Source organism: Mustela putorius, unplaced genomic scaffold, assembly GCF_011764305.1.
Source record: "Mustela putorius furo isolate JIRA1106 unplaced genomic scaffold, ASM1176430v1.1 tig00003834_pilon_pilon_pilon, whole genome shotgun sequence".
NCBI lineage: Eukaryota > Metazoa > Chordata > Mammalia > Carnivora > Mustelidae > Mustela > Mustela putorius.
In genome coordinates this window covers 23956341-23975278 of record NW_025421987.1, presented here as the reverse complement: position 1 = coordinate 23975278, position 18938 = coordinate 23956341, and the positions used below count along the sequence as shown (strand labels likewise).

At 34.5% G+C, this 18938-nt stretch overlaps 1 protein-coding gene across 4 annotated transcripts in view; it reads right to left on the bottom strand.

Annotated features, from left to right (window-relative positions):
- EPHA6 (EPH receptor A6) overlaps window positions 1-18938 on the bottom strand; it is an 887146-nt gene that overhangs the window by 279273 nt on the left and 588935 nt on the right. For 3 of the 4 annotated variants that reach the window (XM_004773010.2, XM_045088243.1, XM_045088244.1), the window contains one exon: window positions 8502-8664. In XM_004773010.2, coding sequence (XP_004773067.1) covers window positions 8502-8664 — 163 coding nt within the window. Of the gene's footprint in view, window positions 1-8501; window positions 8665-9069; window positions 9118-18938 lie in introns of all 4 variants that reach the window. The other variant, XM_004773009.2, reaches the window with a different exon arrangement.

Here is an 18938-nt window from a genome sequence, read left to right as displayed (position 1 = left end):
AAAATACACAAAAATGAGTAAGAAATGGTTCCTGATCTCAAAAAAGCCTCACAAACTTCCGGTCAAAAGATGATGGCTGATATCCCAAAGAAATCATATTTTTGTATATGTTGCTGTAGGTTATTGGCTTAAAATAAACCTATATTCTATTTTTATAACTAGATCCCCCATTTTTTAATAGTTCCTTTTTTGATATGAGACCAATTGTAACACTGAATATTAATATGCACATTTTATAATTTCTAAGACCCTGTTAATGATTTTTTCCAGCTCATTTAGCAAAGTTGTGATCTTTAATATTTTTTGTTTTGGAACCCTCAGTCTGTCTTACAGTACATGAGCTTGGTTCCCATCATTTAAGGTCTTTATTTGATCCAGGCAAAATGGAAGCAAAATATCTTTTTTTAATCAAAGTCTTGTTAAGAGGAGACTTCCATTCTCCATGCAAATACTTACTCTTCATCAAGTCCCTGCTCATGTAAGGTAATCAAACTAAGTATATTATTTTGTCCCTTTAGAGTTATACTTAGTCTCCCATGTGTGCATTAGTCTAGAAATCTGTATTAAAATACACATAGCTCTTTGAACTTGATGCTTAGTGATTTATGTATAATTATAGTCTTCTGAAAATCTGTGTTTATATTCAAACACACATTATGTTAGGAAAGAATATAATTGTTTAAGGGAGGGTGAAGAATTGGAGGCAAGAATAAAAAATAATCATGTAGAAAATCAGAGCTAGGGATGCCTGGGTAGCTCAGTGGGTTGAGCCTCTGTCTTCAGCTCAGGTTATGATCTCAGTGTCCTGGGATTAAGCCCTGCATTAGGCTCTCTGCTCAGTGGGGAGCCTGCTTCCCCCCCTCTCTCTCTCTGCCTGCTTCTCTGCCTACTTGTGATCTCTATCTGTCAAATGGATAAATAAAATATTTTAAAAAATCACAGCTAATGACCAAGTTGAATAAGAAAAGTAAAAACACTGAATTGGATATAAAGGGAACTCAGTCCTAACTCTGAACATTAATATGAAAAATACTATCCCCATATAATATAATATGCCCATTCCAACACTTACTAGTAGAATGTGGTAAGTTACTAACCTTCTTTGTGTTTTGGTTTCCTGATCCATAAAATGGACATGGTAATAGTATGTACTTCAAAGGTTAGTAGCCACAAAGAATACATAAGTGCTTGGAAAATAATTATAATTCAATAAATATTATCTGTTGGAACCTCAATGTTAGAAGTTACCTTAAGATTGTATCACAACCTCCTAAACAAAGCAAGGATTTCCTTTATGATATGCTACAAATGTATCCAGCTAGTTGGCACAAATTCTTATCATGTGGGGCATTTATTACCTCATAAGGTGGGTTAGTTTATAGTTGGACAACTTAACTGCTAGAAAATTCTTCTTTCCTACTGCCGTTTGCATTTAGATAGCTATGGTTGCCAACACTGAAAGTGTGCTATTGATTAGGGGGAAAAAAGTGTTCTATTGATTGGAGATTATTTCAAATTAAAATCTTACATACTGGTATTTGTCCTCCTCTGGGTAGACTCATAAATATGAAATCTGCCTCTTGCTTGATTAATTAACTTTTTTATTACTCCACCAGGGTCAGCTGGTCCTCTTTCTGCTTCATGCTTCATCATTAATAACCATCCTCAAATTTCTGGCTGCTGTTAATAATGATGTAGCTAATTTCATCCTAAGTAATTGAAGCAGTACAGATTGGGCTTCAACCAACAGACCAGATCAAACATAATAGAGGTTTTGTTTGTTTGTTTGTTTGTTTTTTTAAGCATAATAGAGATTTTTTTCAAAAGGAAGTTTAATGAAAAAAAATATGTTTTACAACAACAAAAATATCATTTAGCTCTACCTAAAATGCCCTTAGTTTTAGAATTAAAAATTAATTTGTGATTAAAGTTCTACATACTATGTTTCTATACAACTCAAGCCAGTTACAGCCTGACTGCCCAAATAAAGCAAGCTAAAATGTTTATCTGTGGCAAATAAAAAATATTTGATTCTTTCTGTTTAGACTGGCAGGCAGCATGCTATTCTCCCAATTTCAGCCTTTAAAATTGTAAGTTATTCATTTATTTGATTAAATATACATTGGAAACTATAAGCAAGACATTTCACAAGACACAAAAATACACTAGCTATAGTTCTTAACCTTGAAGAGCTAACAACTTAGCAAATAAGATGACTTTTCACCAGACTGATCCAGAACATTTCAGGAGGGGTAGCAGATGAGCTGGACCAACCAGCTGTACTGTGATAGGTTTCTGAATCTTCCAGTTGGAAGTCATAGAAAAAGCTTAGAAATTATGCAGATTCAGAAAATTTCATGTATAAAGCATCCATACATTTTTTCAGAGTTTGTGTTAACTAGAGGGAGATGATACAAGAATGATGTTAGTTGATTAGGATTGGAGGGAGACTTGAATATTTGTTGAGAAATTCACATTTTATGTGGTAGAAAATACTCAATGATTTGGGAGCTTTTAAGTGGACAGGGTGAAGTATAGAAAAATTGGTCCAATTGAACCATAAAGAACAAATTAGGGAAGAAGGAATAAGAGACACAATATTGAACCTTAATTTCTAGAATCATTTCCCATTTATAAATTGTTAAACAATCAAATTGCTTAACTATGAAACCATACTAAAAACAGCTAAGTATTATGGATGTTTTAAAATAATTAATTGATTAAATTCATTCATTTATAACTACACTAACACTTTTTGTATACATGTGCAAGACACGACATACGATTTTATTTATTATTGGAAGGGAGAGACACATAGAAAGAGGGAACACAAGCAGGGGGGATGGGAGAGGGAGAAGCAGGCTTCCTACTGAGCAGAGAGCCCCATGTGGGACAGGATCTCAATACTCTGGGATCATGAGCTGAGCCCAAGGCAGAGGCTTAATGACTGAGCCACCCAGGTGCCCCAGGACATAAGATTCTATTTTGAAATAACTACTATGGTCGAGTAATTTATTGTTTGGTTGGTAAAGTTGATTATGATGATTTTTGTGCGGTTATGTTATGTGATATAAACTTAGTCCATTGTTACTACTTTTGGTAAATAATACATTTTAAAATGTTGACAGATGTGGCTTTTGTGCAACAAAAGTGCTTTATGTAGCTTACAGGTAAAAACCTAAGTTTGTATGTTGCTGAAGTTTAATGTATATGTATAATTAACCCTTCCAGGGGAAAAGAATGCAATGCTTCCATGTTGGCAATGTATACTTCTCCTGGGTCATTTGGATAACCATTAATGCAATGGGAGAGGTAAACTGCTAAATACTATGTGTAAATTTCCAGCTTTCTTTCAAAAATTGGCTTTAAGCTATGGATTCCGCACCCTTTTGACAGCTTCACAAGTTTTCTTCACAAATATTTAAGTAAAATGTTCAAGTTGGCTGCAATACAGCAGGATATATTTTATTTGAGTTTTAAAGGATGTGTACATGAAATTACTTTCTGCTACTCTAAAATACATTTGGATATTAGATAAGTCTTGGGGTTTTATGAGTCCTGGGTGGCTCAGTCTGTTAAGCTTCTACATCTCGACTTCAGCTCTGGTCAGGATCTCAGGGTCATGAGCTTGAGTCAGGCCTCTGGTTCTGTGCTCAGTGGGGAGTCTACTTGGAATTCTCCCCCCACCCCAGTTCTCTCTCTCTCTCTCTCAAATAAATAAATAAATCTTGTAAAAAAAAAAGTTTTGGTGATTTAAATAACCAAATGTTTAACTTCCTTATCTTTAAATTATTATTATTGCTTTTTCTAAAAAATAGTAGGTGTAATTTTAAGAAATTATTATTAAAAAATTAAATCAAAGATCTTTTTAAAGAAGTTTTCAAGGATATGGATACTACTGGCTATGTAGATAACTTTTTAATTGTTATCTTTTTTTCCATTTAAAAGAAGAACATTTTCTTCAGAAAATAAGAACAAAATTATAATAAATATAAGGTGTTTAACATTTCCTGTTGTTTCATTCATATAAGCCAAAAAGGTCTCTACTTAATCTGTGTGTGTGTGTGTGTGTGTGTGTGTGTGTTTGATAGTTTTGGGCCTAATGTAAATTCATTTTAATATGGAGAAAATTCTTATATTAGCATCTGACACCAATCTTTTACCTTTCTCAAGAAGATCCACATGTAATGTTTATATATTTTTACTTTCTTACTACTGATTATATAATTTATTGTAATTTTATTATATCCATTCTAAAAATGTGGGAGAATCAATTACAGTGCCTGATTAAAAAGACCAGTACACAATAGGTACTCAATAAATGCTGTAGGTGGACATAATATTTAGTTGTACATTCTTTATCAAAGAGAGATTAGCAGACATAATGGAATTACAGCAATAAAACAGAAAAGTCTTTTGTGGCTATATAGGAGTAAATAGGATTGATATATACATGAATAGGTATATTCATGTACATGTACATGTACATTCTTCAGACGAATGAGCCTCCTCACCTTCTAACTGATCCCTTCATGACCCATTCATGTACATGTACATGAATATACCTATTCATGTATATATCTATCGATCAATTAATTACTTATATCTACCCACCTATATGTTATCTATTTATCTCTCCATATACACATATGTAAAGAGGTTATTCTGTAGTCTTGGGGAGAGAGGAAACTAATAGGTCTAGGTCAAGTAGGCTCTTTTCATAGTGCTAGCCATCATCATTAGTGATTTTACATTTGTTTAGCTAGTTTCTACTACATAATCTGACTCTGGAAAAAAATCCAGTTTCTGGTCCAGAAGACAAGAGAGGTAACTGTGATTGTTATTCAGATGCCACTATATTTGGAGAACACTAGTGGGTTAAGACTACTATGATTTTGAAAAGGAGTTCTTTCATATTTTGTATTACTGTCTTATTTGCAAACTAAACAAGCAAAACAGATACGGCTAGAGAAAATGAAATTGCAAAGTATTTCACTCTGTTTACTTAAAAAAGAAATTGAACCAGACCATCAAATGAGAGAACCTCATCTCTCTTCCCCAATCCACCCCCACCCCTATGTTTGTACTGTAAAGTTAATTAATTAAATAGAATGCACAAGAGAGAACTTAGTTTAGGCACTACTCAGGAGACAAAAGCTACCAAAATTGAAAGATGAGCTAGGAGGGTATGAAGAGAAAAAGACTGATGCTATAGATAGGGATTCATATTATTATATACCCAAATTTATAGTAAACCTGCTCATATCCAACTATGACATTATTCACTGAAATTCTCTTCTGGATATAAACAGCATGCTTTGAAAATGCAATTTAAAACTAACCAGATAAAAAACGATCCTTTAAATGATTTTCCCCCTAGGCTGTAAAGTGACTTGGGAACCATTCTATTTTACCCAAATTCCAGATTTAGACAAACATATTTTTCAGATTCTTCTCAGAGATTCTGTCTTTTCAAGGATCTAATAAAAGTAACTTTCATGTCATTTACAAATCTGTGATTCAGAACATGTTTTTTGCTGTCTGCTGTGGCCATTGTCATATGGTTCTAGGGTTCTAGTCCTGAACCTCCACTCATTGATTATCAGGTTTTGGTAAAGCTACTTATTTTTCTAAAAGGAGAAATAATTTTGTCAGAATTAAAAAGATAATTTGTGTAAATTGCTCAGGATAGTGTCTTGCACCTGTTACTGGTCATGTTCCTTCCTAATTAAACCCCCCTCCTGGCTCCTCAGTATCTTCAGAAGGCTCAGCATCCTTCGTGGGGCAAAAGAGCACCTTTGTGTTGGCCCTTGTCTAACTCTCTGCCTTTTGTTCCCACTATTTCACCTTTATGACTCCTCACTGCAGCCACACCAAATTACTTGCTCTTCTTTAAATTTTTCATGCTATTTCAGGCCTCACTGTTTTTGCTATTCCTTTACTGCTCCTCTTTCAAGAATGAGCCTCCTCACCTTCCAACTGATCCCTTCATGACCCATTCATGCTAAATTAAAAATTTTCTTCCCTATGCTTTCAGAGCACCCTTTGCATATTTTTATGATAGTACATTCACTAACCTTGTATTTTTTATTTAAATTTTTATTTTCTTCCCACAAATCTAGACTATAAATTATGTGAAGGCTGTTGGTCTTATTATTACTTTTTTTTTTTTAAATCCCCAGAGCCTCACAGAGAATGTGGCACATATTAATGGTCCTATACATTTTTGTTGGGTGAATAAATATTATATTGAGTCATTGGTGAGCATGGGACCTTTTCTGATCAGGAATCTCAAAGTACTTGTCTTTTATATAATATCTGAAAGAATTCTAGTCCTGAAAGTACAATGAGTTGAAATTTAGAGTTAAACCAAATTAAAATTTTCATATTTAGAGTAGAACTATTTTTTAAATTAGACTAGATTGTTTTCTATAGAAGTCCCAGATAAACACAAATGACTTATCTAGATTTAGCCCTATAAATTTGTCTGAGAATATATTTTTGACTTAATGATGTAATACTCAAAAATGTCATACTTTTAAAAAGATAAATTTCTCATCAGTGAAAAACAGTAAGGAAACTTGAGATGCAGGGATGCTGTACACACAGCCTGAACAACACAATGACAGGACTCTTCCCAGGACCAAACTTTCCTCGAAACGCATCCTCTGGCTTTGCATCAAGGCAAAGTCTTGACATGAGAGCAGGGGAAAAAGAGTCAACAGGAGGGATGGCACTTTGAATATTTTTATATTGTTTTTAATTAGGGAACTATGTTTTGTGATAATTACATTCCACTCCCAACAATTTCATCTCTAGCTTGAGAAGTCAATAGTCTCCAGCAGGATTATAAATGACCATCACTGATATTACACATCCAGGTTATATGTGTTCTTTTTATTCATTAGTTTACTCTCTCTCCCTAAGCTGTGTTCCTCCTTAATTTATGCTGGTGTTTTCCCACCTTTTAGCGACAAATAGTTGCAACGAGGACGTTCTTGCAAACTGATATTGTTTGTCAATATAAAAACAACACTCCTTCCATCATAGAATTTGAAGTTCCAACAGCTTCATTTTGAGGAAGTGACATACTAGAGGAATTGTGGTCTGTTTCCTGATCTTACCATTAGCTCTTTTTAATAATTCCAATGAAAGAACTCCGTAGGATGGTGGAGTAGTTCAGAGTATAGGCCTTGGAAAAGGTAGCCCTCAGTTTCAAATTTCAGCTTAGTTTCTTTCTTTCTTTCTTTTTTTTTTTTTTTTAATATTTTACTTATTTATTTGACACAGAAGAGGGGAGAGAGAGAGAGAGAGAGAGAGAGAGAGAGAAACACAAGCAGAGGGAGTGGGAGAGGAAGAAGCTGACTTCCTCTTGAGCAGAGAGCCTGATGTGGGACCGGATTCCAGGACCCTGGGATCATGACCTGAGTCAAAGGCAGCTGCTTAATGGCTGAGCCACACAGGCACCCTATAGCCTAGCTTCTTACTAGTATCTGGACAAATTGCTCTATTTTTCTAGACTTCTGTTTTCTCATGAGTGAAATTAGAAAAATCATACTGGTGTTACTGGATGTTGAAAGGTTTAAATGGAATAATAGATATAAGGTATATAATTTCTGGTACTTATTAGGAGCTCAATAAATTGTAGCTCGATATAAGCTCAATAAATGGTAGCTATTATTGTTACTTATAAAAGAATTTTTAAAATTTTTTGCTATTCTTTAATTCTTATATAAATACGGGTATTTTAGCAATGATGGGGACAGATTATTATAATTAGATATTTGGACATTTTTCCATAAAGGAACATTACAAAAGCCACACATACTATCTTTACAAAGATAGCAGTAAGATACTTTTACGAAAGTAAAAATTGAATTCAATAGTAGAGCTGGATTTAGACTAAATAAGACATTTCAAAGCCTATGTTACATGACATTGGAATACCTCATTCCCTTTGTCTCCCATTTTGATTTTTCAACACATCAAGGCTATGGAACTAATTTGAGTTTCTAATTAAGCCCATGTGTCTATATTTAAACTTGTAATGTACATTTCAGTGGAGTTTTTCTCCTGACTACTGTTTTTTATTGATCTGAGATAACAAGCCAAAGCTGTACAATTTTGAACTAACTGCTAAATCATTTGCTCATGGCTTTGTTCCTTTCCAAGTTTTCATTAGTATCATATTATGATGCCAAAACTGGCAAACAATTAGGCTAACACCGCCCATTGAGACTCTATGCTATAGCATGAGTGATGAATTCTGCATAAAGAGATGTATTGGGGCCACGTTACAATTGTGGTAGAGTAAGGCATTTCATGGAGGTATTTAATGATATCACCGCAACATTGACCGAAATGACAATATGAGTATTTACGTGAACAGAATCCTGTTTGATGAAACTATTCACAACTGGGGACATCAGATTTTACCGATCAGGTCAGATTGAAGTAGTACTAAATTAACATCTTATTTTATATGTTTGTGTAAAACTTACTCTCATCTCCTGTTTCAAATTCAAACTTCTGACTGTAGCCACTGTATCCTGTTGCAGTCCTCACTCGGATATGAAATATGTACTTGGTGGCTGGCTTGAGACCTGTGATGATGACACTGGGTGCCTTGGACCTCGTGGAGGAATAGGTAAGCTGCTCATGCTCCTGGGAATAGAGAAGAGGAGAAAGGAAATGAAGCAGAGTTATTCCACTTTTTTCTAGAAACATTCCCAAGTTAAGCTGAGTAATTATGCTCTGAATATCAAAAATATTGATTAAAGAGAGGTGTAAGCATGGTTTTCCAAAATTTAGCACTTATTTATCATTATGATGCATATGATATGGTCTTGATTTGGTAATTTATTAAGAAAGATGATTATCTTATATAAACTTGCACTTGGATTTTTGGTGATTTGGATTTCTGATCCAACTCTAAGGAATGGTGGTGGCGTGAGAGCACGTTTACACAGAATGGCAGCTGCACTGGGAACAAAATGGGCACATCAGATCAGACCACACCAGCAGAGTGCAAGGAGCAAGGGTGGGAAAATTCAAGTACCCGCTACTCACTTCTACCCGCAGGTAGTGCCAAAATGCCGGCGCTATCCGTGGGTAGACCTGTGGGTGAAAGGAAAAATAAATTAATTGTTTTTTAAAATTTGAAGTAGTTTATCCTGAATCAATTGCTTTGTTCCAAAACTCAGTGATGCCACAGTAGTTAACAACTCAAGTTGAGTCCAACTTGAAACATAAAACTAAGAAAATTTTCCCTTAAGGGAGAACTGACTCCTCCCCCAGATATCACAGTTTATTTTTTGAAGATGCACAAGTGACACAGTCATTGTGAGGTAGATTTTAACCCACTGAGCCACCCAGGCATCCCTGTGAGGTAGATTTTAAAACAGTCTGCCCACGAAGGTGCATCAAAGTCCCAGAAAGGTACGAAAGACTACCACACCTGCAGAACTAGAGGCTAGGCTCCCAGTCACCTGCAGTTAACTGCCAGACTACTTCTCCTCACTAACTGGAAGGGTTTTCCACAGCTGACTGCATGATTTGGTCAGTCGGGGTCTTTCAAGGGGACTCTCTTGCCCATCAGCTTAGAAGAGGATAGTTCATTTAACCCGCACATAAAAGAGACTGTCCATAATATGCTGGTGGTGGAGACAAATTAAATTCAATACTGTTTTTGTACAGGGTTACTGTTCAGTAACTTTATAATGATATTTTAATAGAGTATCTAGGAAAAAAATAGTTATTTGTATGAGTAACTCTTCTAAATTCATAAGTCAAAGTAGGCCACCAGGTCCTTAAGCTAATTCTCCACTATTCTCATAAATCTAACAATAGAAATTCTCAGGGAGGGAAATGACTTTCAAGATCATTAACTGAACCACTCATTTGATGCCTAAATTCTATCTATAATATTCTCATCAAGATTTCACTTAGCCGTTCCCTGAAAATCTCTGTTGTTCAGATCTTCCAGATTTACAAACAAAGTTATAAAAATCTACACCTGTGTACAATGTGTCAAACTCCATTTATTTGCTGGGGATGTTTTAAGATTTAGAACTATGAAAATCATTTCCCTTAAGCTACTTTTGTGAAAAATATCCTATTCTTAAAGATCATTTTTAAATTTTATGGCCCTATTTGTCAGAACATTATATGCTACATGGTTCTTTTGAGTCTAGCTGAGGAATTGAATTTGCCATCTATACCCCTAATAGAACTAGTTATTGAACACAAAGTGCAAAGAAAAAAAAATGAGTTAACAATAGCAACATTTTAACTAAAAAAGACAAAACTGACAAACAGCAGTTTATATTTATCTCTAATTTTGAGTTTAGAAAGTAAGTATATACCTACCTAACATAAAATCCAAAGAAATAAAGTCTGTACAATCATTGAGGGTAGTAATCAATTAAGCGCTAAAAGGAGATAAATCAAGGACTTTACAGTTAGGGAGCTTAACAGCATATTGCATAGTGGAGGGAAAAAAAAATGCTTGGGCACTATTTCTGATGATGTTGTTTCTGGTTAGAAATTTGCCAAACTTTTTGGATTTTCAATCTCACATACAGGAGCATAGTCCACCTTTTACAGAATTTCTTGCAATGTAAGGGTGTCTTTTGATTGGTAGTTCACAATATGAAATGATGACTGAGAAAGAAGTTTTAAAGCCCTGAAAAAATAAACTTCATCTTATCCTAAAGGGAGAAGATACAGATTTGAAAAATCTACTCTTAGAATGGCAGCACGCCAATGGCACACTGTCTTTGTTCCTTCATCAAAATGTAGCTAACTAGTAATTTCTTACTTAGTAAAGTTACAGGGAAGCAAGGACACTTTTTGCAAACAACTTTTAGCATTTCTGCTGTTATATACAAAAGTATAGCTGTAGCTGCTCCATCTCTGGAATACAAATCCTCAAGCAGGAAATGTGCTTCCATGCTTCCTCAGCCTGAATCACAGCCGTGCTGTGGTGACTGTTGTCTCAACATCTTGCCACTTCTCAGCATACCAAAGAGAGGGACTCGGAAAACAGCACTCATGAAGGTTTCCTCTTTCCACTGTGCAGCAGTCCTCCTTGCTGGCGTTTCCAAGCTCTTGGGAAACTAAGTTAGCGCTATCCATTACAATCATAGCATCCTCTAGTCCCGAACTTTGGCTAATTGCTTCTGCTGATATATCAACTCCAATTCTAAGTAGCTGTCACCATCCTTTGCCACAGAGCCATCTAGACCACTGTATTCCTCCTCACAGGCTGGCTTCTGGACATGTTTGAATGGGATATGTGTGCAAGTTTTTCTGGAGTTTGTACCACAGTGGAATTGCTGGCTTTATGACATGCGTGTGTTCAATTTGCTAGGTAATCCATCCTGTTGTTCATAAAACACTTAAAGATGTTTTTCATCTTCACTAAATTTGTAGTGAAATCCTTTTTGTGTTCTTAATTTTATTTAATTTTGTATTTTTTTCCCCCTTGATCAAGCTTTCCAGAGGTTTGAAACAACTTCTGGTTTTGTTTATCTAACTGCATCTTTGTCTTCTATTACATTTAATATCTGCTCTTACTATAAATTTTCTATAAATTTTCTTACTTCTTTCTAGTTTCTTTGTGTTAATTATTCAGTCTTTTAACTTCCTGCATTTCATGCTTAATTCATTGATTGTCAGTATATCTTTTTCAAATATACAAAGTAAGTCTACGAGTTTCACTTTAAGTACGACACTGTAAGTTCCTATGGTGTATTATCAATCAGTTCTAAGTATTTGCAAAACTATATGATTTTTTAATTCTTTGTGGTAGACAAATCTAAGATTGTCACTTGTACAGTTTCATGGTTCAAGAAAAGTTTTCAGGCAGTAAATAAGTGGCACAAAGTGAAGCAAAACACCACTGGTTGCACTGAACTATGAATAAGATAGTGGATGCTGATGGCTGAGCACACAGGCAGCCTTTTGCATAATGTTTGCTGCTGAAAGTAAAACTGCTTGTTGCACTCTTTCTCCTTGGATGAGCATGAGTAATAGCACCAATTGTGAGGAAAAAAATTAGTAATAATGTATTTTAATGTATCATTATGCATATCATTTAAAAATTATATATATATATATAATTTCCATTTTATATATTTGTATCTATATATATTTTTTAAATAGTTCAGAACGAAATAGTGTGAACATGAGTCGTTGTCAAACATAATGTGTATGACCTGATCTCTAGAGATGTTGACCTCACCTCCTGTTCTTTTTCCATGATTAGGTCCTACAGGTTAGACTCAGACACTGCTCCTTCTGAGCTGCTGAGAATCAAGGCTTTGGGGGAGTCTAGTTTTACTGTCACATTCAACATTTTGTTTACCTAAACTACTGAATCTAGCTTTATCTCTGTAGATGTCAACTCTTCAAGGTAACTAAAAGGGATGTTCTTGCCAGATTCTGGATCCTATTAGCATTTAACCTAAAAACCATAACAGTGAAAAGAAATAGGCTAAGGTGCTCAGTTCATATGGCTCCATCTTTCTAAAATCAGTGGTAGGATGGCCTGTATCAACAAAAGGCAGCATGTAGAGAATTCTGGGTTGGAATTTTCTTGCCTTAGGCTTGGTCTTGGTTCTACTTACATTATATATCTTCTTAAGTCACCTTGAAGACTTTGACTTATTCATATTGCAAATTCATTCATTCCAGAGACCCTGAATGCCTACTATATTTAAGGAGGTTCTAGGGCACTCTAACAGATGTATGGTACATAATCACCAAAGCTCTAACTAAGCAATTAAATTCTATAATTATTTTTATGTCAGAAATACAAGGCCCCTCTCTTCTACTGTGACCCATTCTCATCACTCCTTATCTCACTGTTGGTTTACCACTCCCACCAGTGGAAGTAGAATCAATAGGTCCACAAAGTGGTCATCATTTAGCTGGTTTGCTTTCTCTTAAAATCTTTAGGTCCAGTGAGACTTGTGCCAGATATTTTATCTTTGTTTTACTATTTAATTTTAAATTAATTGATTATAGGTGTGATTAAAATTGTTGTAGACATTTTTTCTACAAATATTTATATATAAAGATAGATTAGCAATCATAAGAGAACCATGATTTATGTAATGTTTTGCTATACACATACTTTATATAATACTCTTAAGACTGCGTGAAGCAAAAGAACTGATATTTTTATTCTCACCTAACGTACAATGAAACTGGTCAAAAAAAGGATAAGTCACTTACCAAATAAAGTCACATAACTAGTTAAAAGTTCCCATTTAAGATGTGCTTTGTCACTATATCCAATTAAGACAGATGTGTCCAGGACAAATACACTAATAAATTAGACTTTGAGCCAAGGTCATGTCTTTACATTTTACATTTACATTTTTGATCATCCACTAGAAATAACTTCAAATTTAAAACAAACTGTGATCCAGATAGTAATGATTTGGTGGCATCAGAATATTTTATCTCCTCAATGAGAGAGACAATTCTCAACAATAAAGGTTTTAGCTAGTTTTTTCAAAGATAAAATTATTTTCTACTATGGTTAACACATCCATGCATCCTGTCTTTATTTTCATTCTCTTTTTCTTTTTTATAGTGGGTCCTATAGACAGATTCCAGGAAATACAGGGGGCTTATAACTCACCTAATCTTGCATGGAACATAAACTATTCTTGTTCAGGGCTGGGAATACAATTTATTTGATGAGGTCCAGGAGATCTTTCTAGAATTTTTGATGTATGAAGGTACCTGGATGGCTTTATTCATAGAACAGTACTAAGAGGACAGATTAAAGAACTGCTGGATTTTCTTTTATCCTTTCAAGTCATACCAAGTGTAAAATGATCAGAAATAGGCCAAAAAAATCAGCACTTTACTATCACAGCATTATTATTACTATTTACTGCTATCATTATTATTTTAGCAATGTTCTAATTAAGCCAATGGTAAAGTTCTTGTTCTATTGGCTAGCAGACTGAAGCTATGATTCCTGAGAAAATAAAACAGTACTGCAAGTGGATTTTTAACGCCTCTGTTAGGGATTACCTAAGTCATTTTTTAATCCTTTGTCTTTCTCCATATCTATGTTTGTCTTTCTTACCCTGCCTCTCATTCCCAGAGGCAAACACACATTCTTTAAACAATACGTGATAGAAGCCATTGCGACACATCTCCGCAATAATCCTCTCAAAACTAAACAGATTAAAACCACATTCGGAACATGACTTACTATCTGCGGAAAGATTTTTTTTTTTCCTGACAAATAAAGAATTGCGTGGCCTAAAAGCAAAGTTTGAATGGTTATCAAAGAATCTTTTTGCCTAAACAACGATATTAGAGAATACTTTACTTGATTAAAAGAAAGACACATGAAAAAGTGCTCCATATCACTCGGCATCAGGGAAATACAAATCAAAACCACAATGAGATATCCTCACACCAGTCAGAATGGCTAAAATCAACAAGTCAGGAAACGACAGATGCTGGCGAGGATGTGGAGAAAGGGGAACCCTCCTCCACTGTTGGTGGGAATGCAAGCTGGTGCAGCCACTCTGGAAAACAGCATGGAGGTTCCTCAAAATGTTGAAAATAGAACTGCCCTATGACCCAGCAAGTGCACTATTGGGTATTTACCCTAAAGATACAGACGTAGTGATCCAAAGGGGCATGTGCACCCGAATGTTTATAGCAGCAATGTCCATAATAGCCAAACTATGGAAAGAACCTAGATGTCCATCAACAGATGAATGGATCAAGAAGATGTGGTATATATACACAATGGAATACTATGCAGCCATCAAAAGAAATGAAATCTTGCCATTTGCGACAACATGGATGGAACTAGAGCGTATCATGCTTAGCGAAATAAGTCAAGCAGAGAAAGACAACTATCATATGATCTCCCTGATATGAAGAGGTGGTGATGCAACATGGGGGCTTAAGTGGGTAGGAGAAGAATAAATGAAACAAGATGAGATTGGGAGGGAGACAAACCATAAGTGACTCTTAATCTCACAAAACAAACTGAGGGTTGCTGTGGGGAGGGGGTTTAGGAGAAGGGGGTGGGATTATGGACATTGGGGAGGGTATGTGCTTTGGTGAGTGCTGTGAAGTGTGTAAACCTGGTGATTCACAGACCTGTACCCCTGGGGATAAAAATATATGTTTATAAAAAATAAAAAAATTAAAAAAAAAAAAAGAAAGTTCTTTCACATGACCTTAGAAGGAAAGCTTGAGTACTAGATCTGCTCAGGGTGTAATGCTTGTTTCACAAAGGAAAGAGCTACTGAATCTGGTGGATTTGATTTCACAGGTCCCTATATGAATGAGCACTACATGGAGGCAGGTACTTGTATATCAGACTCTGGCTGAAAGATTTCTTAAGATTCTTCATATCTTCACTTTGATGATGCAATCTGTTGATTGCTAATGTGGATTCCCAAGTGCTATAGAAGTAGGCATAAATATAGAAATTGAAGTATTAGCATGCCTGTAAAATAGACATTATCATAAAAGAGCTCATAGTACTAAAAAATTCATCCATCTCTATTCTTTTATTAGTTGCCTGAATTTATCTCACTGAAGTGCTGATCTAATCTTTTTAAAGATATCTTTCTTTTTAAATTTTTAAAAAAGACCTTATATATTTATTTGACAGAGAGAGAGAGCACAAGCAGGGGGGCAGTAGGCATAGGGAGGCGGAGAAGCAGACTCTCCACTGAGCAAGGAGCCAGGAGATCTGGGGCTCAATCCCACAGAACCCTGGGATCATGATATGAGCCCAAGGCAGATGTTTAACTGACTGAACCACCAGGTGCCCCTTAAGAAATATTTAAAGAGAAATAATCTTACTCGACTCTAACCAAACCTTAAGGTATACAGAAAGGTTCTTCCTAAAACATAACTTAATTATCTTATTGAAAACTGAAACCAGTATTTTTTTTTCCTTACTATGGGGAAACTGTCTTTTGTAATGATTTAACTAATAAACCTCATCTATCTGCCATGTATGATTTTCTACCCAGAACTCCCTAGAGAATTAACTGAAAAGATTCACAACTAATAAGCGAAGTCAGCTAGGTAGCCAACATACAATTATCAGTGGTTTTCCTATATACTAGCAGTGACCAATTAAAATTCTACTTTAAATATTCCAGTTACTATGTCAACAAAAACCTTATGATACTTGAGTATATGATAAAATTATGCAAAACCTGTATGAATAAATCCATAACATTTTATTGCAGAAACCAAAAGGAAAATTTCTTACGTTTCTTCTCTTATTGTAATGCTAAGATTTTAGCAGAATATTGCATAATAGAAGTAAAAGCAGGAACTTTATTTTCCTTTTTTCTTTGATGGAATGGCTATTAATGTGCAACTGTTAAGCATAATCACATCTGACTTAGGTTTCTGTTGATAACCAGTTAAGGACTTTTCTTCCTTTTTCTTATACTGTTATTGCATTTGTATTATGTTTTTAAAATGTGATATGGATTCTGAATGTTACAAAAAATTTATCTGTATTTTCCAAGTTTATTATATGTTTTTTCACCTTTCACTTATGAAGAACTATCTTTGCATTCCTAAGATAAATTCTACTAGTAAATTTTTGTTCACAAAATTTTTATTGCAATTTTGGTTGCAATTTGGTAATATTTCAGCTAGAATGTTTAAACCTATGTTTATAGGTGATCTTGGCCTAGAGTTTTCTTATATTTTCCCATTTTTATTATCAGTCTCTGGTTGTGATATTTGGATTAGATTATATTTAGAGAATGTTATGAAACTTTCCCCTTAGTAATATTCTGGAAAAATTTATATAACATGGGAATTATCTATTTCTTGAAAATTTAATTGAAATGGACCATCTTGGGAGTAGATATTAACCATTTTTTAAAACTTATTTTATCCTACATTCTGATTGTCTTCTAGTTTACTTTTGGTAATTAAGAGAAAATTATCTATTAAATTTGTTTTACATTTATTGTTGTAAATTTATATCTAGTCTTGTCTCATCATTAAAAATCTCTTTCATAAGTAACATTTTCCACCACGTTGGCAAGCTTGTTTATTTTGAGAACTTGGCTTTGAGTTTTAGAAAGATTTCATTTTTTAAAAGGAACTCAGCCTTTTAAGAACTTTGTTTTGATTTTTTTAAATTAAACACATTTTATTGAATCCATTTAATTACTGTTTAAAAATCTTAAACTTGTTAATGCCTTCTTTTTTTTTTTTCCTGTATTGGTCATATCACAAAGGTTTGAATGTATGTGTATCTCAATGTCTTTTATTTTAAAATAATTTATAATTTAAGTTTGTTACCCTTTAATAGGTGATATTTAATATTATATTTTAAATTTTCAAATGAATAAATTTTGGGGGTGAGTTGGGGAGGTTTTTAATTTTTTTTTATTTTGTTGCATGATTTTCAAAGAATGATTCAAAGAATCATGAAATAATTTTATACAACCTGGTCCCTTCTTCTAGTTATTTCAGTGTGTGTCCATACATATCTCCAAGCAGACAGCAATTTCTTCAGACATGTGGTCTGTATTTTCTTCAACAAACCAAAACCAAAAAAGCAGAGGGTTGGATGCATAGTTAGAGTTTAATATACATCTAGTGATTGATATCCACAGAATACCTAAATTGTTTAACACAGAGGGCATCTGATATAGTTCTGCTCACATATCATTGGGAACTGGATGCTGAAACTTTTGCTTCCAAGCAGGAGTGCAGCAAGGGATGGCTTCTAGCTCACACTGATTCTCCTGTGAGCAGATCAAAGCTAACCCCACCAGCTGGGGAGATGGGCCTGGTGCTCAACAAAGGTGATTGGCCCCAGAGACACAAAGAAGCTAGAATGATTATTCTTTTCTCACGTTTATTGAAGTATATAAGACAGAATTATAATTTGGAAGATGAAGGGGTTATCAAGCTTGTTGATAGGATGTTCTACACTAGTGGGTAGAGTGTTCTGACATGTTTTGTTAGGTAAAAACTGGCCACTGCTATAACAAAATTACTAATGATGCATATGTAAGAAAAATGTAGAAGCCAGTATTCTAAGCACACAACTACTTTCTGACAGCACTTTAGAAGTATCATTTAGCTTACCACAGCTATAATTTACAACAATCAACTCTTGATTAGCCCCAGTGGTCCAAAATAGGAGGTAACCCCAAATCACTTTGAAATGCATTCATGATTTTTTCTCATATTCTTACCAATATGTATCATGTTTCACCTCTAGTGAAAATTAAATGTATTCCTTGAACATTAAATGTTAAGCAATAGTAGGAGATGGCACAAATGGACACCTGATGATAGAATATTGATCTGGAATTAAACATTTAAAATTGATTATCAGAAAACTTATATGTAGATAATTAACTGCCTGAAAGAGTAGCTAAATATACTATTAGGAGAAATGGTTAAACAGTTATAGTGTGATGTTTAGAAAATACTGGTCCTAGGATGAGACCAGTGGGATTCTACTTATAGCCAGTTCATCTGTGAAACTTGGGAAGGTTATATCACCTCAAAGGGCCAAGCTTGTTGTAAGGATAAAGAAAATAATGTGTAAAACCTTTTTACAGGCTCCAGCAGATGTGTAGTATAGCACAATTTCTTTATTTTAGGACTATTATCGGGAGGTGGTACATTTAATTTGGGGCAATGATAGGTTTGTGCCTTAAGGTAATTCTGCAGATGCTGATGTGGGGTCTTTAAAGAAATTTTGTTTTTGTTTTGTTTTCCTTTTAGCCTTTATATTCCCATTGCTTAATATACCTAGAATATTATAGGCTCTCATATTAGCCAAATGATTGAATAGAGAAATTAATGAATTATTGCTCTGTAAGTTTAGATTTAAAATTTTATCTATTGGTGTAACAATTTATAAACAGCTTGCACAAGTTAATGACAAT